The sequence below is a fragment of the Etheostoma spectabile genome, chromosome 13 (assembly GCF_008692095.1).
Source record: "Etheostoma spectabile isolate EspeVRDwgs_2016 chromosome 13, UIUC_Espe_1.0, whole genome shotgun sequence".
NCBI lineage: Eukaryota > Metazoa > Chordata > Actinopteri > Perciformes > Percidae > Etheostoma > Etheostoma spectabile.
Window position 1 is genome coordinate 14,878,433 of NC_045745.1, and position 18,638 is coordinate 14,897,070.

The 18,638-nt window shown below is 40.1% G+C and overlaps 1 protein-coding gene across 4 annotated transcripts; it reads left to right on the forward strand.

Annotated features, from left to right (window-relative positions):
* The first annotated feature begins 1,760 nt into the window (after positions 1-1,760).
* pitx1 (paired-like homeodomain 1) lies at positions 1,761-14,243 on the forward strand. Of its 4 annotated transcripts, none has more exons than XM_032534187.1 (5): positions 1,775-1,925; positions 3,033-3,087; positions 8,201-8,350; positions 9,412-9,614; positions 12,922-14,243. In XM_032534187.1, the coding sequence occupies exons 2-5, from the start codon at positions 3,042-3,044 to the stop codon at positions 13,468-13,470; spliced, it is 948 nt and encodes a 315-aa protein (XP_032390078.1). In that variant the 5' UTR covers positions 1,775-1,925; positions 3,033-3,041; the 3' UTR covers positions 13,471-14,243. The 4 variants fall into 4 exon arrangements, with proteins under 4 accessions (XP_032390080.1, XP_032390078.1, XP_032390079.1 ...); XM_032534186.1 differs by lacking the exon at positions 1,775-1,925 and adding an exon at positions 2,589-2,608; XM_032534189.1 differs by lacking the exon at positions 8,201-8,350 and having other exon boundaries at positions 1,761-1,925.
* Positions 14,244-18,638: the final 4,395 nt, after the last annotated feature.

Genomic DNA, 18,638 nt, shown 5'->3' on the forward strand with positions numbered 1-18,638 from the left:
GCCACACAGACGCTGTGGTTGTTCAGAGGTGGGATTGGCTGTGCGTGGGCTGCACATCTTGGCTTTGGACGTTTAAAATCCAGCCTGAAAGCGTTTTTTGTCTCTGTTCAAAGATCAGCTCTGAAAAAAAGGACGTTGATAGGGACAATGAAAACACATGGGGGGGGGGGGGGTTTCAGCTCCTCCCTACTGTAGGCCATATGAAGCTACATTAAATAAAATGTTTTAATATTTCATTGTTTTATTTTCATTTTTATGGCTTTATTTGTTAAGTCTTAATCGGTGATCCTGTCCGCCCACGGCTCACAGTCTGAACCTACTTTAAACTCGGCTACTTGTGGTCTATAGGCTACTTTGACATTTTAGGCATTTTGTCCATTAATAAAACCGTGCTGCACCGAATAATAAGTGACCCCATCGCATGAGTTTATTTGGTTTCGCTAATGGATTTATTAAAGGTTTGTCTTCGTCGTTTTCATTGTGTTTTATGTCTCTCCGTTGTTGCGCGGCAGTAGCTCAAAGGCCTGAATGTTTCCATCGGATTTTAGGGTTTGTTTTTCAAGGTTTTCGGGCTATTTCTATTCTTAAATGCAAAACTGTAATTAATTCAGTCGTGTCCCCAACATTTGAGCCACAGAACAAATAAAATATTGTCACAATTAAAATGTTTTGATTCATGTGCAGGAAAACTGCAGAACAAAACGTTGCTTGAATCTGCATGTAAATATTAGAATACAAACAATTATTTAAATAACAATCCGCTAACAAGGGCTTTAGGCTGTAATGTTCAGAGGCTTACTGTTTGTCGAACAAACTAATAGTCGAGAAGACAAACATGAAGTGCCCGCACCCAAACAATCTGTGAAGACGGCCGGCTGTAGGCTATATTAATGACGCTCTTTAAAAAAATTAACTGCTGCCAACTGTGTGAGTAAAATATTGGGATTTACCGTGTGGGACAGTAACACATGCAACAGACACTGGTTAGATCAATAACAGAAAAGTAAAAGCAATTGAATATCGGACGTTAGTGTTTAATTCTTTTTCTACAAGAGTGTGATGGCAGACCATGACTGAGAACAAAATATTATTTTTCAAGCCGCCAAAACATTTTTTACATCTTAGTGACTTTCCAGAAAAGACGTTTAAAAAGTGATCAAATTGAAAACTTATAAAAACTCTTGAGACCAAACATTTAACACCCAAACTATTTTTCGTCACAGCGCACACTTACAAATAATACAGGAGGGGGAAAAGCAGGGGATTGTTTTTAAAACTATAAACACAAATAAGGAAGGTATTAATTGTTATTATTATTATTATTATTATTATTATTATTATTATTATTTCTTCATCATTATATCAAAGTTGAAGTATAGGCTACACTTGTATATGACTCTGCTCGTTGTTCACATATTAGCTTGGTTTTTATAGTGCCTTCCAAGAGGCCCAATGACTCGATGAAGGCAGAAAACGTAACAAAAAATATTTGAATTGAGAAACGTGAATTACATTTTTTTTTAAGATGGAGATCATTAAATTGACAATGGGGATTGAGCTTGAAATGAAGAATGAAGACAATGAGGCTGAAGACTTCTGATGAGGATAAAGTTGTGGATAAAACATTATCAAGATAAAACACTGGGATGAAGAGGAGATTGAAGGTGCACGAAGATTAAGAGGATGACAACGGGGAGGTGAGGTTAGTTTGGGGTGGGGGTCGTGACGTCACCGCGAGGCGTGCTGCAGAGCTGCTGGCGAAGAAAACCAAAGCAGCGGCGCAGAGACGCAACCAAAGCGCTGATTATCGCGGACGCAGCGTTTACGCGCAGGCGACGCATAGAGTGGATTTACTCGACACCTGCATGGGGAAACGCTGAGGCTTTATTTCTTTTTTTCCTCTGTCCTCTGCTGGGGACCAACTGGTGAGTAAAACACCCACACGTCGTCTGTAAGGTCGCTGAATTTTAGCTCAGGGAATCAGTCAGAAGGTTGGCTGGCATCTTGCTCTTGACCGTTTTACGCTTTGGATGTTGCAAATATGAGTCATACATGAGTCGTTAAGCGTGATGGAGCAAATTAAATGTTGACAAGTACTGATTAAGCAGCGCATGTTGTCTGGTGGTTGGGGTCAGAGAGGCTGTGGTGACCATAAGAGGCCGGAGACATATGGGATACAGCTTTACGCCCATCAATGATTTCTGGAGTTAAATAGCAGCACCGCCTGTAGAAAACTAGTTAGCAGTTAAAATAGAATTTGTGCTATTCAGAGTGCCTGAGCATTATCACCAGCCAGATAAAGCATGTAGACTACTTTATTATTTCTAGTGTACTCCTGCATTAATCTCTGTCTGACGCCTTAAATGAACCAAATGAATACAAAGTGCCGGTGGGGTGCGCGCCATTGAAGCGTGTGAAGACGGAGGGACAGAAGGGAGCTGAGCGAAGATTTACTGAGGACATAGAAGCAGCAAATGGATTCCTGTAGATAAGAGGTTGTGTGTGTGTGCGTGTGTGTGTGTGTGTGTGTGTGTGTGTGTGTGTGTGTGTGTGTGTGTGTGTGTTAGGGATGTTATTGAGGGCCGAAAACAAAGATATGCATGTAAACGTAGGCTAAATAAAATAGAATGAGTTTAAATGTGTGAAGATGTTGGTGAAAGGTTTGGGGTTGGTGCTAAGTTTTTAAATATTGTTAGTTTTTTTTTATTGTTTTGTTTTGGCTGGACTGACTTGTGATTTTCTGTATTATTGTCATCTGTCAAATAAAAAAAAGTGTTAGCGAATTTAGAGAAGGACACATAATGAAGTCAACACGAATATGACTTTTTTGTAACAAACGTTATCACAAGATTATTGGTTATTAGTTTTGAACTAATTTAGTTTAGCCAGCCAAAATCAGGTAAGTTTTCATTTATAGCCTATATGGACTAATATTTACTTAAAAGGAAAATACATGTATTTGACTTTTATCTTTTTAAATCCAATATGCAGGATTATTTTTTCTGATGCAACTTTCTTCTTCTGTTTTTCAGGTAATTGTAATGGAACTGAATCTTTCGAAGAATGTGATTTCTTGTGGGGACCAAGGTTTGACCTTTTCTCTTCACCACTCTTAAATCATTAGATTGCCTTATTAGAGAAACAACTAGATACTATCATGTGAAGCAAAAGGATGCTGTAGTCCAAGTGCGGATCTGTACCTCTTGTTTTGCGCAAGGCTAGAACTCCTTGGTAAATCTCTAGGCACAGGCATCTGCTTTTAGACGCATTGTGTTTTGATATGGTAGCAGACCGAAACACCATTTTCATCAATGCAGCTGACAGTTTTAACACATTGTCCTCTGCTTTATTTTGGGTTTCTGTTGTCTGATGGTGATTACCATTGTGAGTCATATCGCCTGTCAAAAACAAAAAAGTAGAAAAACATCACGCCATAGAAAGCAAGCAACAAAAAGCTCAGAAGTGTACATGTAGCCTAATATTTTTCTCATGCAAACAAATTCCTTTTTTTTTAAATGAAAAAAAAAATGTTTTCTGCTAATCTGGATGAAAGAGCGTCTAAATACTTGGGAACTTTGGAAACTATCCGCGGTTTTTAAGACATTTAAATGCCAGACACGCACATGAGGCGCAGACTCCAATCCTTTAAAAAGTAAAATATTCTTTCAGGAAATAATGATCATTTATAATAAAGCTGTTTGGACTTAAATGTCAGATCCTAAATACCACGACACAAATTGGAAACAAAGATACACTGGCTGAAAGAGGTTAGGACTGCTGTTTGTATTTTTGCTGTGGAAGGAAAACCTTACTAAAAAGGATCTTAATTAAAGTTACAGTGGAATCCATGTTGGTAATAAACATGTGTCACATCTACGTTTTATTGGCTTTTGGAGGTTAATGACTATCAACAAACTCCTTTATGCGACAAATATGTATTTTTGAGAACTCCACCTCAACCTCACGTCATCAATCTTGTAATTTTCTCTTAAACCAGAGAAAACTTGTGCTGGGATGAATAACCATACAGTAAACATTATGAATGCATGAACTCCGAACTTCCAAAAAGGTCTTCCAGGAAATCCGAAAGATTCAACATTTTACAGCATTTGTATAGCTTTTTCTAATGAGAATTCCCTATTAAGGCCATTTGGTCGTTGTTTTATTTACACCTGCATCTCCTCTGTCAGGTTGGTTGTTGATTGTCAGGCTCCAGGTCAAACAGTCCTTGGACCAAGCAGGGAAACCATCACCAAGGAAATAATCAGCTCTGTCCTTCTCCAGTTACCCACCGTGTCCAGTTACATCTCCACTGCTGTCCCTTTGAATGCTCTCCAGCTTTAATTTTCTATATGCTTTGTTTTTTTGGCCTCTGTGGTTCTAGCTTCCCTTTTGTTTGGTTGCCTTACAGTTAAGAGAGGGACAAGTCTTGTACACCAAGACCGTATTTCTGTGTGTGTTTGATGTGATTAACGGTGGTCGCCAAGTTTATTTTCATTTCTTGGAGGAAAAATATGAGTGTTTGCATTTCCACTGGCCTTTAACCTGTCCTGCCGGATGGAAAGGCTTTTTAACTCATCCATCACACGCAAGTGCCCTCCAGAGCAGAGGAGGAGCAGGACGCAGGCAGGGATACAGGTTGAAGAGGCTGGGTATTTAGATTACCCCCATCTATCAGCCTGTAATATGTGCTGTGGAAAGAGGAAGGTATCACAGGAGCGCCTCCATGGAAAATCTCCATGTGCTGTAAATCCTTTAATATTCCTATGGGGACCTCAAGGGTCAGTGGGTGTATTGGGATTTTTTTTAAATTCTACTAGTGCTGCTGTAGTATTCATATAATATTGGGAAAATTACTGTTTAAGGCCTATATAATTTTTCAGTATCTCACGCTAGATCTTGACATTAAACAGCTGCACCACTGCTCTAAAAACATCACATTGACCCACCCAGAGCCGTTTACGCTTAGATACGCAATGTACCCACAACCCAAACTAACAAGTTATTTCTGTCTTCACAACCTAAATAGTAAATACCATCTGCCAACAATGGGATTTACAAAATGCATAATTTAACCAATAAAGCTCAGCCCTACTTCCGCACGCGTGATGGGTCACCAGCTGAGTGAGTCTCTCTGCACCAACTATCTCCCCAAACCATTTTTTCCACACTAATGCAGCTAAAAAAGCAAGTAAGAAGGTAGGGGATAGTGGATTTCTGCCAAAGCGGTCTGTGTGTGAGGGTCAAACTTCTTAAAGGCCTATACTTAACAAGAGTAAGATGGAGCTGGATAGTCTAATAATGGCATAAATCTGCTAAACGAATAAAAACAATTGGATTGCTTGATTCAGTTTCTAGATGTTCATATTTCTTAATTAGAAATACATATGGCAGGTCTGTAATCTTTAGAAAAATATTAGTACAGGCCCCATAGCCCCATTCTTTCCAACATGATCTGTGCAGAGAGAAACTGAACTAATATAGACGGGAAAGCCAAGTGACTGTTGAGATCTTGCACAATTGTCTTTTGAAAGAGCCTTTGGGGAGTTTGCCAGTCGGACGGGGATCTCATGTCAGAACTCACTGTCATACAATGGCCGAAAATGTTCGAGACTGGCGCCGATGACAGTCCGGGTCCCAGACGGTGAGGCATGAGCCGGTGTGCATTTAGCAGGCTACAAGTAGGCTACAAGCCGAGCCACAGCAAGTAAACAGTTCTCATATTGCAGGACTGACTTAAAGCTACCTCTAGACAAAAGTTTTTTTAGACTGGTTTTCTGTTTAGGCTTAATTGCACACAGACACAAAATGTAACTTCCTGGTTGGCCTATTAGATTTTCATTATTTGTGCCGATGTTTCATTATTTAGTAAAAAGGGTACTTAATTCTAGAAAACAATGTTTAATTGGAAAGTAGGCCCTATAGCCTACTTTTTGACTCCACTGGCAAATGTTGGCCTTCTTTTGGTATGTCGACCATTAGATTCAAACCTGAAATGTTGCTGTTGGTCTACACATGCGCAATCACTCAAGAGATCTTAGCAGGGGTCCAATATATCGGCGTACTAGTTCCGAATAAGGCCTTTCTGTTGCATTAAACTAAAAACAAAACAAAACTAAAAGGCCAAGTATGGCTCTAAATAAAAACAAATCCCATTCCTGACTTCCCAAGATGCACCACTCTACCTAAACCGTAAGTTACAGTAATGCCTTACCTGACAGGCGCTGCTGCATTTTAACAAAGAAAGACGTTTTTAAAAAAAAAAAAAAACAGCAGCTGCTGTATCACTGCAAGTTTCAGAAACTATAACATCTTTTTGGGATTTTAGTTCACATTTTTATCCAAATTATACCTACAACAGGACTCGATTGGGTATAAAACTTCCAAAATGCTTAATTATTTTCTCCACAATTATACTGTATACAGATGTATTCAGTGATGGGCGTGCGCCTGCATCTGGCCACCACTGGCTGTCATGTGTGCGTCATCACCAACAAAACTGACTAAAAGCAAATATGTCACCATCAACCGCCACATTCAGGTTATCTGCAATCAAGTCATCGATCTTTAGTGGGTTTTGTGTTGTCACCAGCAGTGTAGTCAGACCAATGAGCGTATGTTGTTGACACACAGATCTGTTCTTATCAGATCAAAATCATTTACGAACATGTAGTAAAACATCCTGATGTTTGTCCTGCAACGGAAAACACGTTCTCACCCCGAACGCGTAAAATACGGACGTTTGGACAGTGGCTGTCCGTGATGCGACGGTAAAGGCGCCCTTCGACGTGTGTGTAGAACGTACGGGGGAGAGCAGCATCCAGACGGTGTTTAACGAGTAGTATGTAAGGGGGAAATACCGCGTAGGGAGGTTGGTCGGGGTCGTGGATGGGTCAAACACAGGACTTTCATCCAGGAGAGGGGTTCGTGTCCCGCGTGTATCCTTAGCCATCCCGTTCTTGCCGCGTGTCAGGGAACCGTTAGCCCACCCACGACCTTTCCCTTAACCCAACCGTCCCGTTCCCTCAAGTCACGGAACCATAAGCCCACCCACGAGCTATTCCTTAACCTAACAGCGCCAAAAGGGACGCCAATAGCCCCGAACAAGCGCGTGTTTTATGACAACAACAACGACAAAGGCACCTGACCTGTCCGTATTTTACGAGATGGGAGTGAGAATGTGCAATACAAATGTGTGTTTGGTAAAGAGAGCTCTGATGTGGCTGGCTTTTATGAGTCTGGACTGTTTATTTGTCAAAGTGAAACAATGAGCTGATAGAACGACACTTCACTGTCAGTTTATAGTGCGTGTCATTATTCATCTTCATATCACCATGCACTTTTCATACCGAGGAAACCGTAACCGGGCAGGCCTGTGTTAGATGTCAAATGTTTATTCAGCTCAGTTCATATCCGAGATATACATTGTTTGGGAGCGTGTGCGTATACGCGCACACATTGCGCTGCGCTGGACACATTGCAAAACATGCCTGCACGAATAAAAGGCCCATTTACTCCTAAAGAGCAATGCGTTGCATTGCGCGCCCTAGTCAATTAAAAAAAAGCAAATGAACGCTGCAAAAGATCTGTTAACCAGCCGTTCTGCCTAATAGCCTATGGGTCGCGTAAGTCTATTACTTAAACTAGAGAGGATAAATTCACTTGGTGGAAATAGTCTGTTTTGCTCAGATAGAACGCGTTTTACGTTTTCACTCCAGATAAACTTGATTTGTTGATTTGCATGCGATAAATCCACACGTCTGATAAAGAAAAAAAAATTGTTTTAGCTTGACGTCAGACTTGTTGGGGTGGAGGATTTCTTGCAGCGAGCCGGTTTAGTGGGTGGGACTCGTTCATTTGGGGTAGGTTAAACGCAGCAGATGGGTGGGTCTCTACGTGGGCTGGAGAGCCGGAGCTTCCTCTCAGTCACAGCGGGCACAAGGTTTTCCCTGCAGCGAGAGAAGGGGAGCAGTCACTGCTGTAGAGGAGGGAAACGGGGCTGTGTGTTCGTTTTGTTTTTTTAAATTGTCTAAGCCTCTTCTTCGGGAAAAACACTTTCGTGGAAGTTCTCCCTCTGTGATTCATCCTCTCATGTCGTGGTGTGTGTCTGGCAGCGGGTGGATTGTTAGCTTTTGAGGAAAGCTTTGTTCAACCAAGGATTCACCCCGTTTCCCCCTTTGTACGCATCCTTCTCTTCAAGGTGGGATGAATTTGGACAGAATCGCAGAGGCAGTGAGAGCCCCGCCGGCCCGCGACGTGGCCCCCGCGTTTCATTTACCGAGAACTTCAAACAGCAGTCGAGAAACTTTAGAGAACTCAAGCAGCGAGTCTTCAGACACAGAGTTGGCAGGTACACAGTCAGAGTGCTTTTAGCAACTCGAATTCTTCTTCTGAGTGCAATAACAGTTTATTTTACGTCTCAATAAACCCGTTTACGGTGGGCTGTCACAGAGGCATGTAGACAGTTTAACACTACGGAAAAAAAAATGAGGCAATTTTAGTTTGTGTCCCAGTGTTGGCTTATTCTCACTGCAACGTTGATGCATTTCCGTGTATTACGGTGCAACATGCAAAGATAAAACATATCAAAATCCATTTGCAGTAAATCTTAGTTTGGTTTATTTCTGTTCTGCAGTTGGCATAAATACAACAGAACGAGGAAAACAGTCCAGTTTTGGTGCAGTTCAACGCAATTGTTTTGTTTATTGCGGGCTGAACCAAACACTTGGCAGGATCCCGAGGTCTGTCAAAGAAAAATGTGGAGAACAGCCTGGCCTGGTGTCAGTAAATGCATTAAAACTATAAATATTGTAACCATCTAAACCACAAGGTCTGTATTAAGTATTCTCGGAGAAGCTTTTTGTTCTTCAACTTGGCAACATTATTATTTTTTTTAGAAAAACAGACTCTTCCCCGTCTCACTCCATATGAGGAAGAAATAGCAAATTTGGGTAAATGTAATTTCTCATTTCTATTGCGGAAATTTTTCGTGGGGCTTAAATTATAATGTTGGGGTTTAAGTTCCTTTTTATTTTTGGCAAAACAATCTATTCCCTTTTTGAGATTTACCTTTGCACGTGTTGACCCTTCAGTTTAATGAGGCAATCGTGTTGAACACGAATACAAGATAGCAGTTGGGAGATAAGAGTGGGCAAACCTCATCGTAAAGACAAATTATATTGATCTCAGAGTAAAGCGAGAAACATCTTCGTTTAAAATAATCGATCCAAAACTGACATGAGTCTGACACTTTTCTTCTGGGACTTATTCTTCACTTTGTAAATGTGGGTATAGCTTTGGCGTTGCTTATTTCATGCTGACGGTCATTTCTGTTATAGTTGGCGTAAAGCTATTATTCAAAGTATAATATCCGTAGCATACAATAATTGCACCCCGATGTATGATCCACAGAAAAGGAGAGGAGCGCCGAACACAGGAGTGATGACGGGAACGCGGACGATCCCAAGAAGAAGAAGCAGCGGCGGCAGCGGACTCACTTCACCAGCCAGCAGCTGCAGGAGCTGGAAGCCACTTTCCAGAGGAACCGCTACCCGGATATGAGCACCAGGGAGGAAATCGCCGTGTGGACCAACCTGACCGAGGCCAGAGTCCGGGTAAGAGGCCAGCAGGCAGGCTGCCGGCCGTGCGTAATCTGTGCGTAAAGATGATTTGACAAATAATTAGAGTATTTCCAACAACAACAACAACAACACACACACATGAACCAGATAATAACGTTCAATGTCAATCAAAATACTCCAAAATAAGTAATAAGAAAATTAAAGCAAAAAGTGACTAAAAAGATGCACAAAAAAACACAAACCCATACAACTTTTAAATTAACGGCTTGGTATCAGAGTCGCACACACTTTGCGCGCTGATAGTATAATCTCTAGTTCCAACTAACATTTGTATACAAAACTGACGATTGATTTGCCAAAACAGCGCTATTTTGATTGTGGGAAAATATCCACTGAGGCTGTCAACACAGACTCGCTCTCCCAGCATTTGCATTTCATATCAGGACAAGTCGATAACAACAGTGTCAGCAAACGCCTTCATGTACTGTTACTGAATGAAAGAGTGAAAATCTAACCTTATAACAGTGCATGTAAATTATTGCAGTTACAACCCCGTTATCAACCAAATGTGACATAATTCAGAGACTCGTTGAAGAAAATCCTTTGACATGAAACTGGAAGACTTTTCGAACTGTGTTAACAGATATTAAGTTAGTCATCCCTGACTGAGCTAAGGTGCATCCCAAAGGTCTTTCAATTTTAAAATAAGTGCTTAATTTTCAACTGACACAAGCAGGATTAAAATACATGTTTTAAAAACACCTTGCAACACATTTCATGATCAAAATTTGTCCCCGTGGAGGAGACTGTGCACATACAGCCAAATCTACCTGGAGCTGTTCAATGAATAGGGAGGATGATAAAGTTAACAACATGGGATAAAAAACTTTAATCATAACATATTTGAATATAACAAAACAAGTTGATTTCAACTCTGCAGGACCACGCCGTCTTTACACCATATATTCACGCTGCTGCGCTTTTCTCAGATAAAAATGTGGATGTAAAGAACGCACGTTTAACAAAGCATTTGCAGTTGGTTTTCATTTAACTGGCGCCCGGCAGCCCGTCCTTGCAAAAAGCAACCGTCTCAGATTGCATAAAAAATGCACACAGCTATTTAAAGTGCAGGGGGAAGTAAAAAAGAACTCTTAGAACAAGTTTTAAAGTGCTGGATATTATATCTGGAGCCAAGGAGGGTGAATTCCCAACACTGCAGCCTTTTATTTGGTGGAATAAAAAGGGAACATTGTAAAGCTTATGGGGTGACACAGCGCAGCCTGACTATTTCTGATTCATATCTGAGCATTTATTAAAACGTTTTGACATTTTAAAGTGTTTGTACTTGACCTGTTAAGGTCATCGGTGTCCAATCAAGTTTGACAGATAATATATTGAGATTGAATATTTGTGGGCACAGCTATTTTGAATGTTACCATTGTTTGATTATCTCGAATGGAAGTGTTTGTCCGTTAAAACGCCATTAAGTACTTTTTTATATTTATTTTAATCTTTTTGTTCGGTACAGACAACTGAAGCCTCGCGCGAGGCGATGCTGTGAAACGCAGTCTGCGTGTTTCCTCCGCAGCTCTGTCACATCGCTCATGTCATTGTGGACAATTTGTCCGCAGCACCCTGTTCCCTGCACGACTATAAATAGCCTCCGCGGGGCCGTCTGCTGATTCAACTTGTAAACTGTTTCTACTGTGAATTAAAAATGACTCGCAGAGTGCCGACCAACAGATATTTTGTCAGGTTTCGATAAGGCGTGAGAGTACCCAGAGGCTCGTTTCTGATTCAGTTACAGTCATCCAGTTTGATCCATGCTGTAAACTTGTTGGTTATATTTTGAAATGTCTGACCTACATACTGGTTTATAGGCATATAAATACACACGCGTTAATTTAACCCGCACGCAATGCACAATTAATGCCGTTGCTAGACATTAAGTAAAAAAAATAAAATAAAATAAAAAAAATAATAAAAAAAAAGTAATTCGCTGAATATTTACCGTCAACATCCTTTGCTCCATTTTTAGTCAAAACACATTTAGTTAGGCTGTGTTACTTGCTGTTATTTGAATCATGTCTATACATTTTGAAACAAAATTCACGAGATGCTTATAGGCTACATTTTGTAAACCATTTTTTAAATCCGTCATGACAGGAATTAAATTGCAAGAAATTAAAATATTTTATATCACACGGAATAATCTTTTTTTTTTAAGTTTACATGCACGATTGTGGACAATGTTGGATCATCCTTGTGCACTCTGAGTTAATTCCACTACATGCGTAAATAACTTAAATAGCCTACACGTGGCTTTGAAAATAAGGCAGTTTGGATAAAATTGTCACTGCTTCACCCTCCGCCGTTATTTTCACGTTTTTTTTTTTAACCAGCTTTAAAGGGGAATTCTGCTGGATGAATTTGAAGTGGTCTGGCTGGACTCTAGAGCTGCAACACATGCTTCTCCAATTTAATCTGGGACTGATTGTGAGGATTTTAGAAAAAATAATTAAGACCAAATTCAGATTAATGTGTTGACTGGGGGAGAAAAGCGTCACAACAGCTCTAAAACAAATCCGCAGTAAGGACTTGATAACTCAAAAACTGAGGATAAGTTTCACTTGGTAAAAACCATAACCCTATATTTCAAAAGGCATATGTGGCCATATATAAAAAGCATGGCTGACCTGTATAGAGCTAACTGAAAACTTTGACCATAAGGAACATTTGTGTATTCTTCATATGTTCATAGATGAAAATACAGTCTGGGCTTTTTTTTGCTGTGTTTGCAAACTGCTGTAAACACATCCTCAGCCATCTGAGAACATTTAACAGATTTGATTAAAGAACATGTTTTTATTAAAGAACATTGAATGTCATTCAATGTGGGGCTACAGCTTCACATTTAACACTTTAGGGCGTTTGAGTGAGTCTTTAACACCGCCGGAATTATTTCTGTTCACTTTGGAGTCCCAAATGTGCTGCTTTCTTCAGTGTGTGTGGTTTTAGCCACAGACGACACACAAATACGACATTGTAAATTTGCATAATTTCTTGCTGTTAAATACTTTAACTACAATGTATGACATTTAAGGAAAAAACAGCACAGCGTCCTTGAGAATGGAAAATTGGATTGTAGCCTACTACAGCATAAGACTTCAACATAGCCTACTTGTGACATTTGGAGAAGTTGGTCTGTACGACAAGTTTTGGAAGTGTAGGCCTATGGTAAAAACAAAATGAGGAAAGACATTTTCACATATTTGACTATTTGGTGGTACCTGGCTCATTCCTCGAAGTCCACAGCGCTAACAGTGTGTGTCTCCTCCAGGTGTGGTTCAAAAACCGTCGGGCTAAGTGGAGGAAGCGAGAGCGCAACCAGCAGATGGACCTGTGCAAGAACAGCTACTTGCCGCAGTTCAGCGGACTCATGCAACCTTACGAAGACATGTACCCGACGTACACCTACAACAACTGGACCAACAAGGGCCTCACCCCGGCGCCGCTGTCCACCAAGAACTTCACCTTCTTCAACTCCATGAGCCCCCTCACCTCGCAGTCCATGTTCCCGGCGCCCAACTCTATCTCCTCCATGACCATGGCCTCCGGTATGGGCCACTCCGCCGTGCCGGGCATGCCCACCCCGGGCCTCAATAACATCAGCAACCTGAACGGGATCGGCACGTCCGGCATCAACTCAGCCATCTCGTCGTCCGCGTGTCCGTACGGGCCTCCCGGCTCTCCTTACAGCGTTTACCGGGACACTTGCAATTCCAGCCTGGCCTCCCTCAGACTCAAATCCAAACAGCATCCAACATTTGGATACAGCAGCCTCCAAAGCCCCGGGTCGAGCCTGAACGCCTGTCAATACAACAGCTGACGGGCCAAAAGCGCGGCCTATGTTACATAAATAAATAAATATGTGATAAACGGACACCGTTTCAAGAGCATTCAGGCTACCTGCGGATAGGGAAAAATCTAAGACAACTAAACTGGATTAGTTGCAATCATTTTCAAAAAAAATAAAAATAAGAGGAAAACATGGATTATGCGGGTTATGTGTTTACCAATGAACTTGCACAGCAATTGAAATGTCTTTCAATTGTCTTTCATTTTCATGTTTTTTTTTAAAAGATGAAGACGTGTTACATTGCTGCATTGTACATATAAATGTAAATATATACAGGTCTAACATATAAAACAGACGATGGGATTTTTTCTTTTTGTTGCTTGCTTGCTTTTGAAGACTGACTGGGAGGGGGGGGGGGTCTCGAGTTAACAAAGATTTGCAACAAAACAAAGTTTCGAGCATATCATGAACTCAATACGAGAAAAGAAATTGAACCTATATTGTACATATTTTATACTGCTTGTGTGTGCTTTCTATTTACCGTTAACGCAGGGTACCACCGACCCGTTCAACTCCATGATGCCTCCCGTTCAGTGAATTTTATTTTGAAATGTGTTTTTGTTTTGCTGAAACAGAAAATCGCCGCATGTTTAAAGTTGAGTGCAACGTGTTTTGTACAATTATGTAAGACTTTGCAGAAGTTCATAGCCTAAACTGTATACAAAAGTCGATTCAAAGTCCTCATGTGTTTATGGTAACATGTTTGTTTGAATAAACTCCAGGAAAAAGGTTTATTTCAAGTAGCCCATGTTTTAGAAGAGTCTGTTGAACGAGACAGACGCATGTGGGCCAGTTTTCCCCTAAATTAATAACAGAATAATACCCGCAGCCTATCGATCCACTCAGTTTAAAAGGATTCTCAGAAATAGCCTATGAAGATTTTTAAGGATCACTCGGACTAGCCGGTAGTTATCTGGGCTTTAAACACGATAGATTTCATTTTTCTCTTTCGTCATTTTGAAGCTTATTTCTGCATTATCGTCTTTCCTTTCACTTTATTGCACATCAAATTACATTTTTTTGTGGAGGAAGAAATCCATGTTATTACGCATCTTACCAAATTTCCAGACTTTAATATTCACATCTCCAGGAATGAATAGGATCATTGTCTAAAGCCTTATTTAAGATTATTGGCTATTGTAACTTAAGTGAATAATCACCATATTTTACTGCAGAATAGTCCTACATGGCCTAAGCTGGGTTTTATTTTATAAACATGTCCAAGTATCGATTTATGATTATCTACTTGTTTTCTGCCCTCCTCTAGAATACAGATTAAAGTTGGAGTGCCTCAGATTGAAATTAAGGCTGGCACCCTCATCTTTCTATGGTCCAAATGACTGACTATCATTTTAAGTAGCGTGGTGTGGCTTGTGTCTCCGCCTCAGATAATATCCAACCTGCATATCCTAATCACAGGATGAATTTGTTTTTGAGCTTCAGAAATGCTAAACTCTAAAATACAGACACTAGTGTCTCAAAATGCGTCAAACACCTGCTATAAAATGACTGCATAGTTCTTATTAGGCGACCATCCCGCGCACGTTTGTCCAAGTGTATACAAAATGAATTCAATCAATGCCATATCTTGTTTTCTGACACCTGCAGAAATCCCCATATCTATATTACTCACCGTTAGACTGATATTAGCGCCGAGCACAAATGTAGCAGTAACGATTGTGTGGATTAGAGGCAACACTTGAATCAACCATCAAATGTGAAACAGGCTTCTAATGACTAATTAAACAGCCTGTGTCACCTGAAAACTGATTTAGACCTATACCAGGGTTATAAGTCAACAAACTTATGTAAACCAGTGTCTTTACGCAACTTTTACACTAATGAGCTTCTATACTACCCATTATTGCTCTATAGGCTCGTAAAAGTGAGTTATCTTGACACATAACACTATGTGGCTCCTAAAGTATAACCGGTCTTAGCTTTTTACTGGAAACTGAAGCATGTCTAACAGTCAAAAGGGAGTTCATGTTGACCTTAGTGGTGGCTTGTTGTTGGTGACTTCCTGCCTGTAGTATTTCTATAATATTTCAGAAATATTTGATCTTGACTTGTAGTGTGTCTAATACTCAAAAGTAGAATATGATAAACTAAAGAGATTTTAAAACTCCTATAGTGTTTCTGTAAGTCTAATATTTTGCCATGCTGTGTCCGACCCTCAGTTTTCTTTTTTGGTAATTTCTCGTTCCTCCATTATATTGTTTCTTAATTTGAGGTGTCTGAGCTCAAAAGCAAGTTTATGTCTCCTATGGACTGTAGATCAATATTTTACCACAACAAAAAGCATGCATTTTTCGGCTCTATAATATTTTTACTTTAATATGGAGCGAGTCTTCCACACTTGGCGAGTTTGTTTAACTTAGGTACTTTAAAAACAAAATGTGTCTCCCATAGTGGCTCTATTATGTCTTTAATATCGAACCATGGTTTCTGACGCTCAAGTTAGTTCCATATCATTGAGGGGTTATGTTGGTGAATTTATGTCCTCTTAGCTCTAGAATATTTAACCTTAACCTGGATCTGTGAATAATGAGTTTATGCAGACCTTGGTGTGTGTTGGGGTTCTCCAATAGACCATTCAATCTGTATATAGCCCAATATTTTCAAAGTCTTTTTAACATTATCTAGGCATACCGCTAACGGTCACAGGTTTACTGAAGATCTTTTGTCGTTGAGGTTCACCATTTATAACAAGTCACAACAGTAACGCAGCAGCGCGCGGCTTCAAATTCTTTCCTTGGGCGCGCCCGCGTGCACAGAAGGGCAGAGCGTTTACTCAGGGCGGGATTCTCACTGGCTGTAACTGCAACTACACGTTTTGATTTGGAAATGTTTGACGAGACGACAAAGCGCACTCGAGGCTCAGTGATTCGTAACAAAAACAAAGCGCGCATGTTGTAGTTTGTAAATGTTACTTATAATAATAGGCCTTCCTGTTTTCGGTTATGAATAACAAGAAGACCGCGCGCCACAGTGAACGCGTCTAAACCTGGAGGGCAAAGTTCAACACGCCACTTTATAGCTAGTTTTTAATCTGGTAAGGCTTCTCCTGTATTAGAATACTGCGATGGAATGGATAAAATAGAATGTGTGACATGTATGTGTTAAAGGGGGGGAAAGGTATTGGGGGGAAACATTCAGATGTTTAAGATTTCCTGTTTTTTTCTGGACTGCTACACAAATTAAGGTCACAGTATCAAGATGGGAGGGTTTCAGTCAAACTGGACTCCAATACATAATTACTTTCTAACCAGTGGTTGAATGTAACCAAGTAGCCCACATTTACTCAGGTACTTTAGTTTACAAATTTGAGGTACTTAAATTTGACATGAGTCTTTTCATGGCACTTTCTACTTTTACTAAACTACATTTCAGAGAGGAATATCATACCGTTTACGCCACTACATTATTTTGACAGCTTTAGTTACTTTACTAAATAAGATTTTTGCAAAACACATTAGTACTTTTACTTAGGTAAAGGATTTGAACACTTCCACAACTGCTGACGATCACTGCAAATTAAAATAAAGACAGCATGAAGAATAAATTATGCTGGACTTTAAAATGTTGTCACAGACCTTTTGTGATTAGTCCAACAAAAGAATGCAAACTTTGGTTATTAAACATCATTATTTTTAAAATGTAAATCAAAATATCGGCTTTCCATGAGGCCCTTTATTAACGGCTCCTCCTGGCCACATCGGTGTACTGAGGGAAGTGTTAATCGCCAGCTGGGTAAAGCAGGAAACCACCCCGGGGCCCCGATATCCACTGTGTGTCAACCAATTTTTGTCATTTGATTAACTGCAAATTTGTTCAAGAGTTTGCACCACTAACACTGGTCCTGTATTGTCATGTTGAGGCCCAGACTTTTGTGCCTCTTTATGAATTCCTTATCACAAGCCTTTTATTATAATTTTTATCGTGCTCACATGGTGCACATTCCTCAATCAAGTTTTTCATTAATCAAATTCCAGCAAACTATGCTTTAAAGCTGCATTGAGGATGTTAGGAGTTGGGGGTCCACTGGAGCTGAATAGCATATCCTTTGCCCTGGGAGACCCTAAGAGGTTAATACGGTCATGGGTGAGGTTTGACTGTAGTGGGCAACGTAAAAGATCAGTAACCAAGAGTCAAAAAGTATTTGTAGATACACTTAAGTGGTTGCAAAAAAAGAAGCAGCTCCCACCCTCCCTTTCAGAAATGTCTTCATTAGGATGACAGACTATGACAATGATAAATTCTATCAAAGTGTCAGGCACAACTTAATACCACCACAACATAAAAGAAATGTGATGCTTTGATTATTTGAATTACAACCCCACCCATCTGGTGTACCCTATTAAACAAAACAAGCACTGCTAAACCAAGGCCTTCCATCAGCTATGACTACAATGCTGCTCAGCTTCTGTTAGTTTTCTGCTGCCAGCTCCCTGCAGCAGCTCATCTGATCCTGAAACCTGCTCTACAGCTGCTGCGTCCTATAAACACACCAAGTCCCTGTTTATATGCAAACCTGTAGTTTATTCAGAACCACCTAGACTCCATAATAAAACAAAACTGACCCTTTAATCAAATAACCGCAGCAGGGGTTTATTAGGACAGCACCAGACTGACAAAGTGACATTTATCTCTCTGCATGTAATGGCAGCTGCTGCACCAGCAGCCCACACAAATCAGGAGCATGGACTTTACAGTACTGACTATTTCAAGCATTCCATTTGGTTTTGAGCATTATGAATGAGTTTCCAGTCTTCCGGGAAGCCATTAGTTCTCATTCATGTTCATAAAGTATGCAAATACAATTAAAAAGACCTGAAAACGTGTGGGATGCAGTGCAGAACTTCAAATTAAAAATTGATGAAAGCTGTTTATTTATAGACAGAAATTTATATAGTCTATATTTTTTTTAGTGTGCTTCATGTCTTTGAAGGTTGATTTTGATACCATTCAAAAAAAAGCTTCAAATCAAAAGTAAAAGCTGCTTGGAATTGAGAAAACGTGAATGACAGTGATATAAAATGTGTTGGTACACTTTACATCTGCACAATCTATTCTTGGAAGACAAAACCATCTCCTTTTCAATTACAGGGAGATTTTTCAAATCTCAACCTGGCAAA

Bases quoted from the DNA above. Each gene is read 5' to 3' on its own strand.
- pitx1 (XM_032534186.1), top strand. The intron at 8,351-9,411 runs GTACACAGTCAG...TATGATCCACAG, and splicing joins TTCAGACACAGAGTTGGCAG to AAAAGGAGAGGAGCGCCGAA. The intron at 9,615-12,921 runs GTAAGAGGCCAG...TGTCTCCTCCAG, and splicing joins TGACCGAGGCCAGAGTCCGG to GTGTGGTTCAAAAACCGTCG.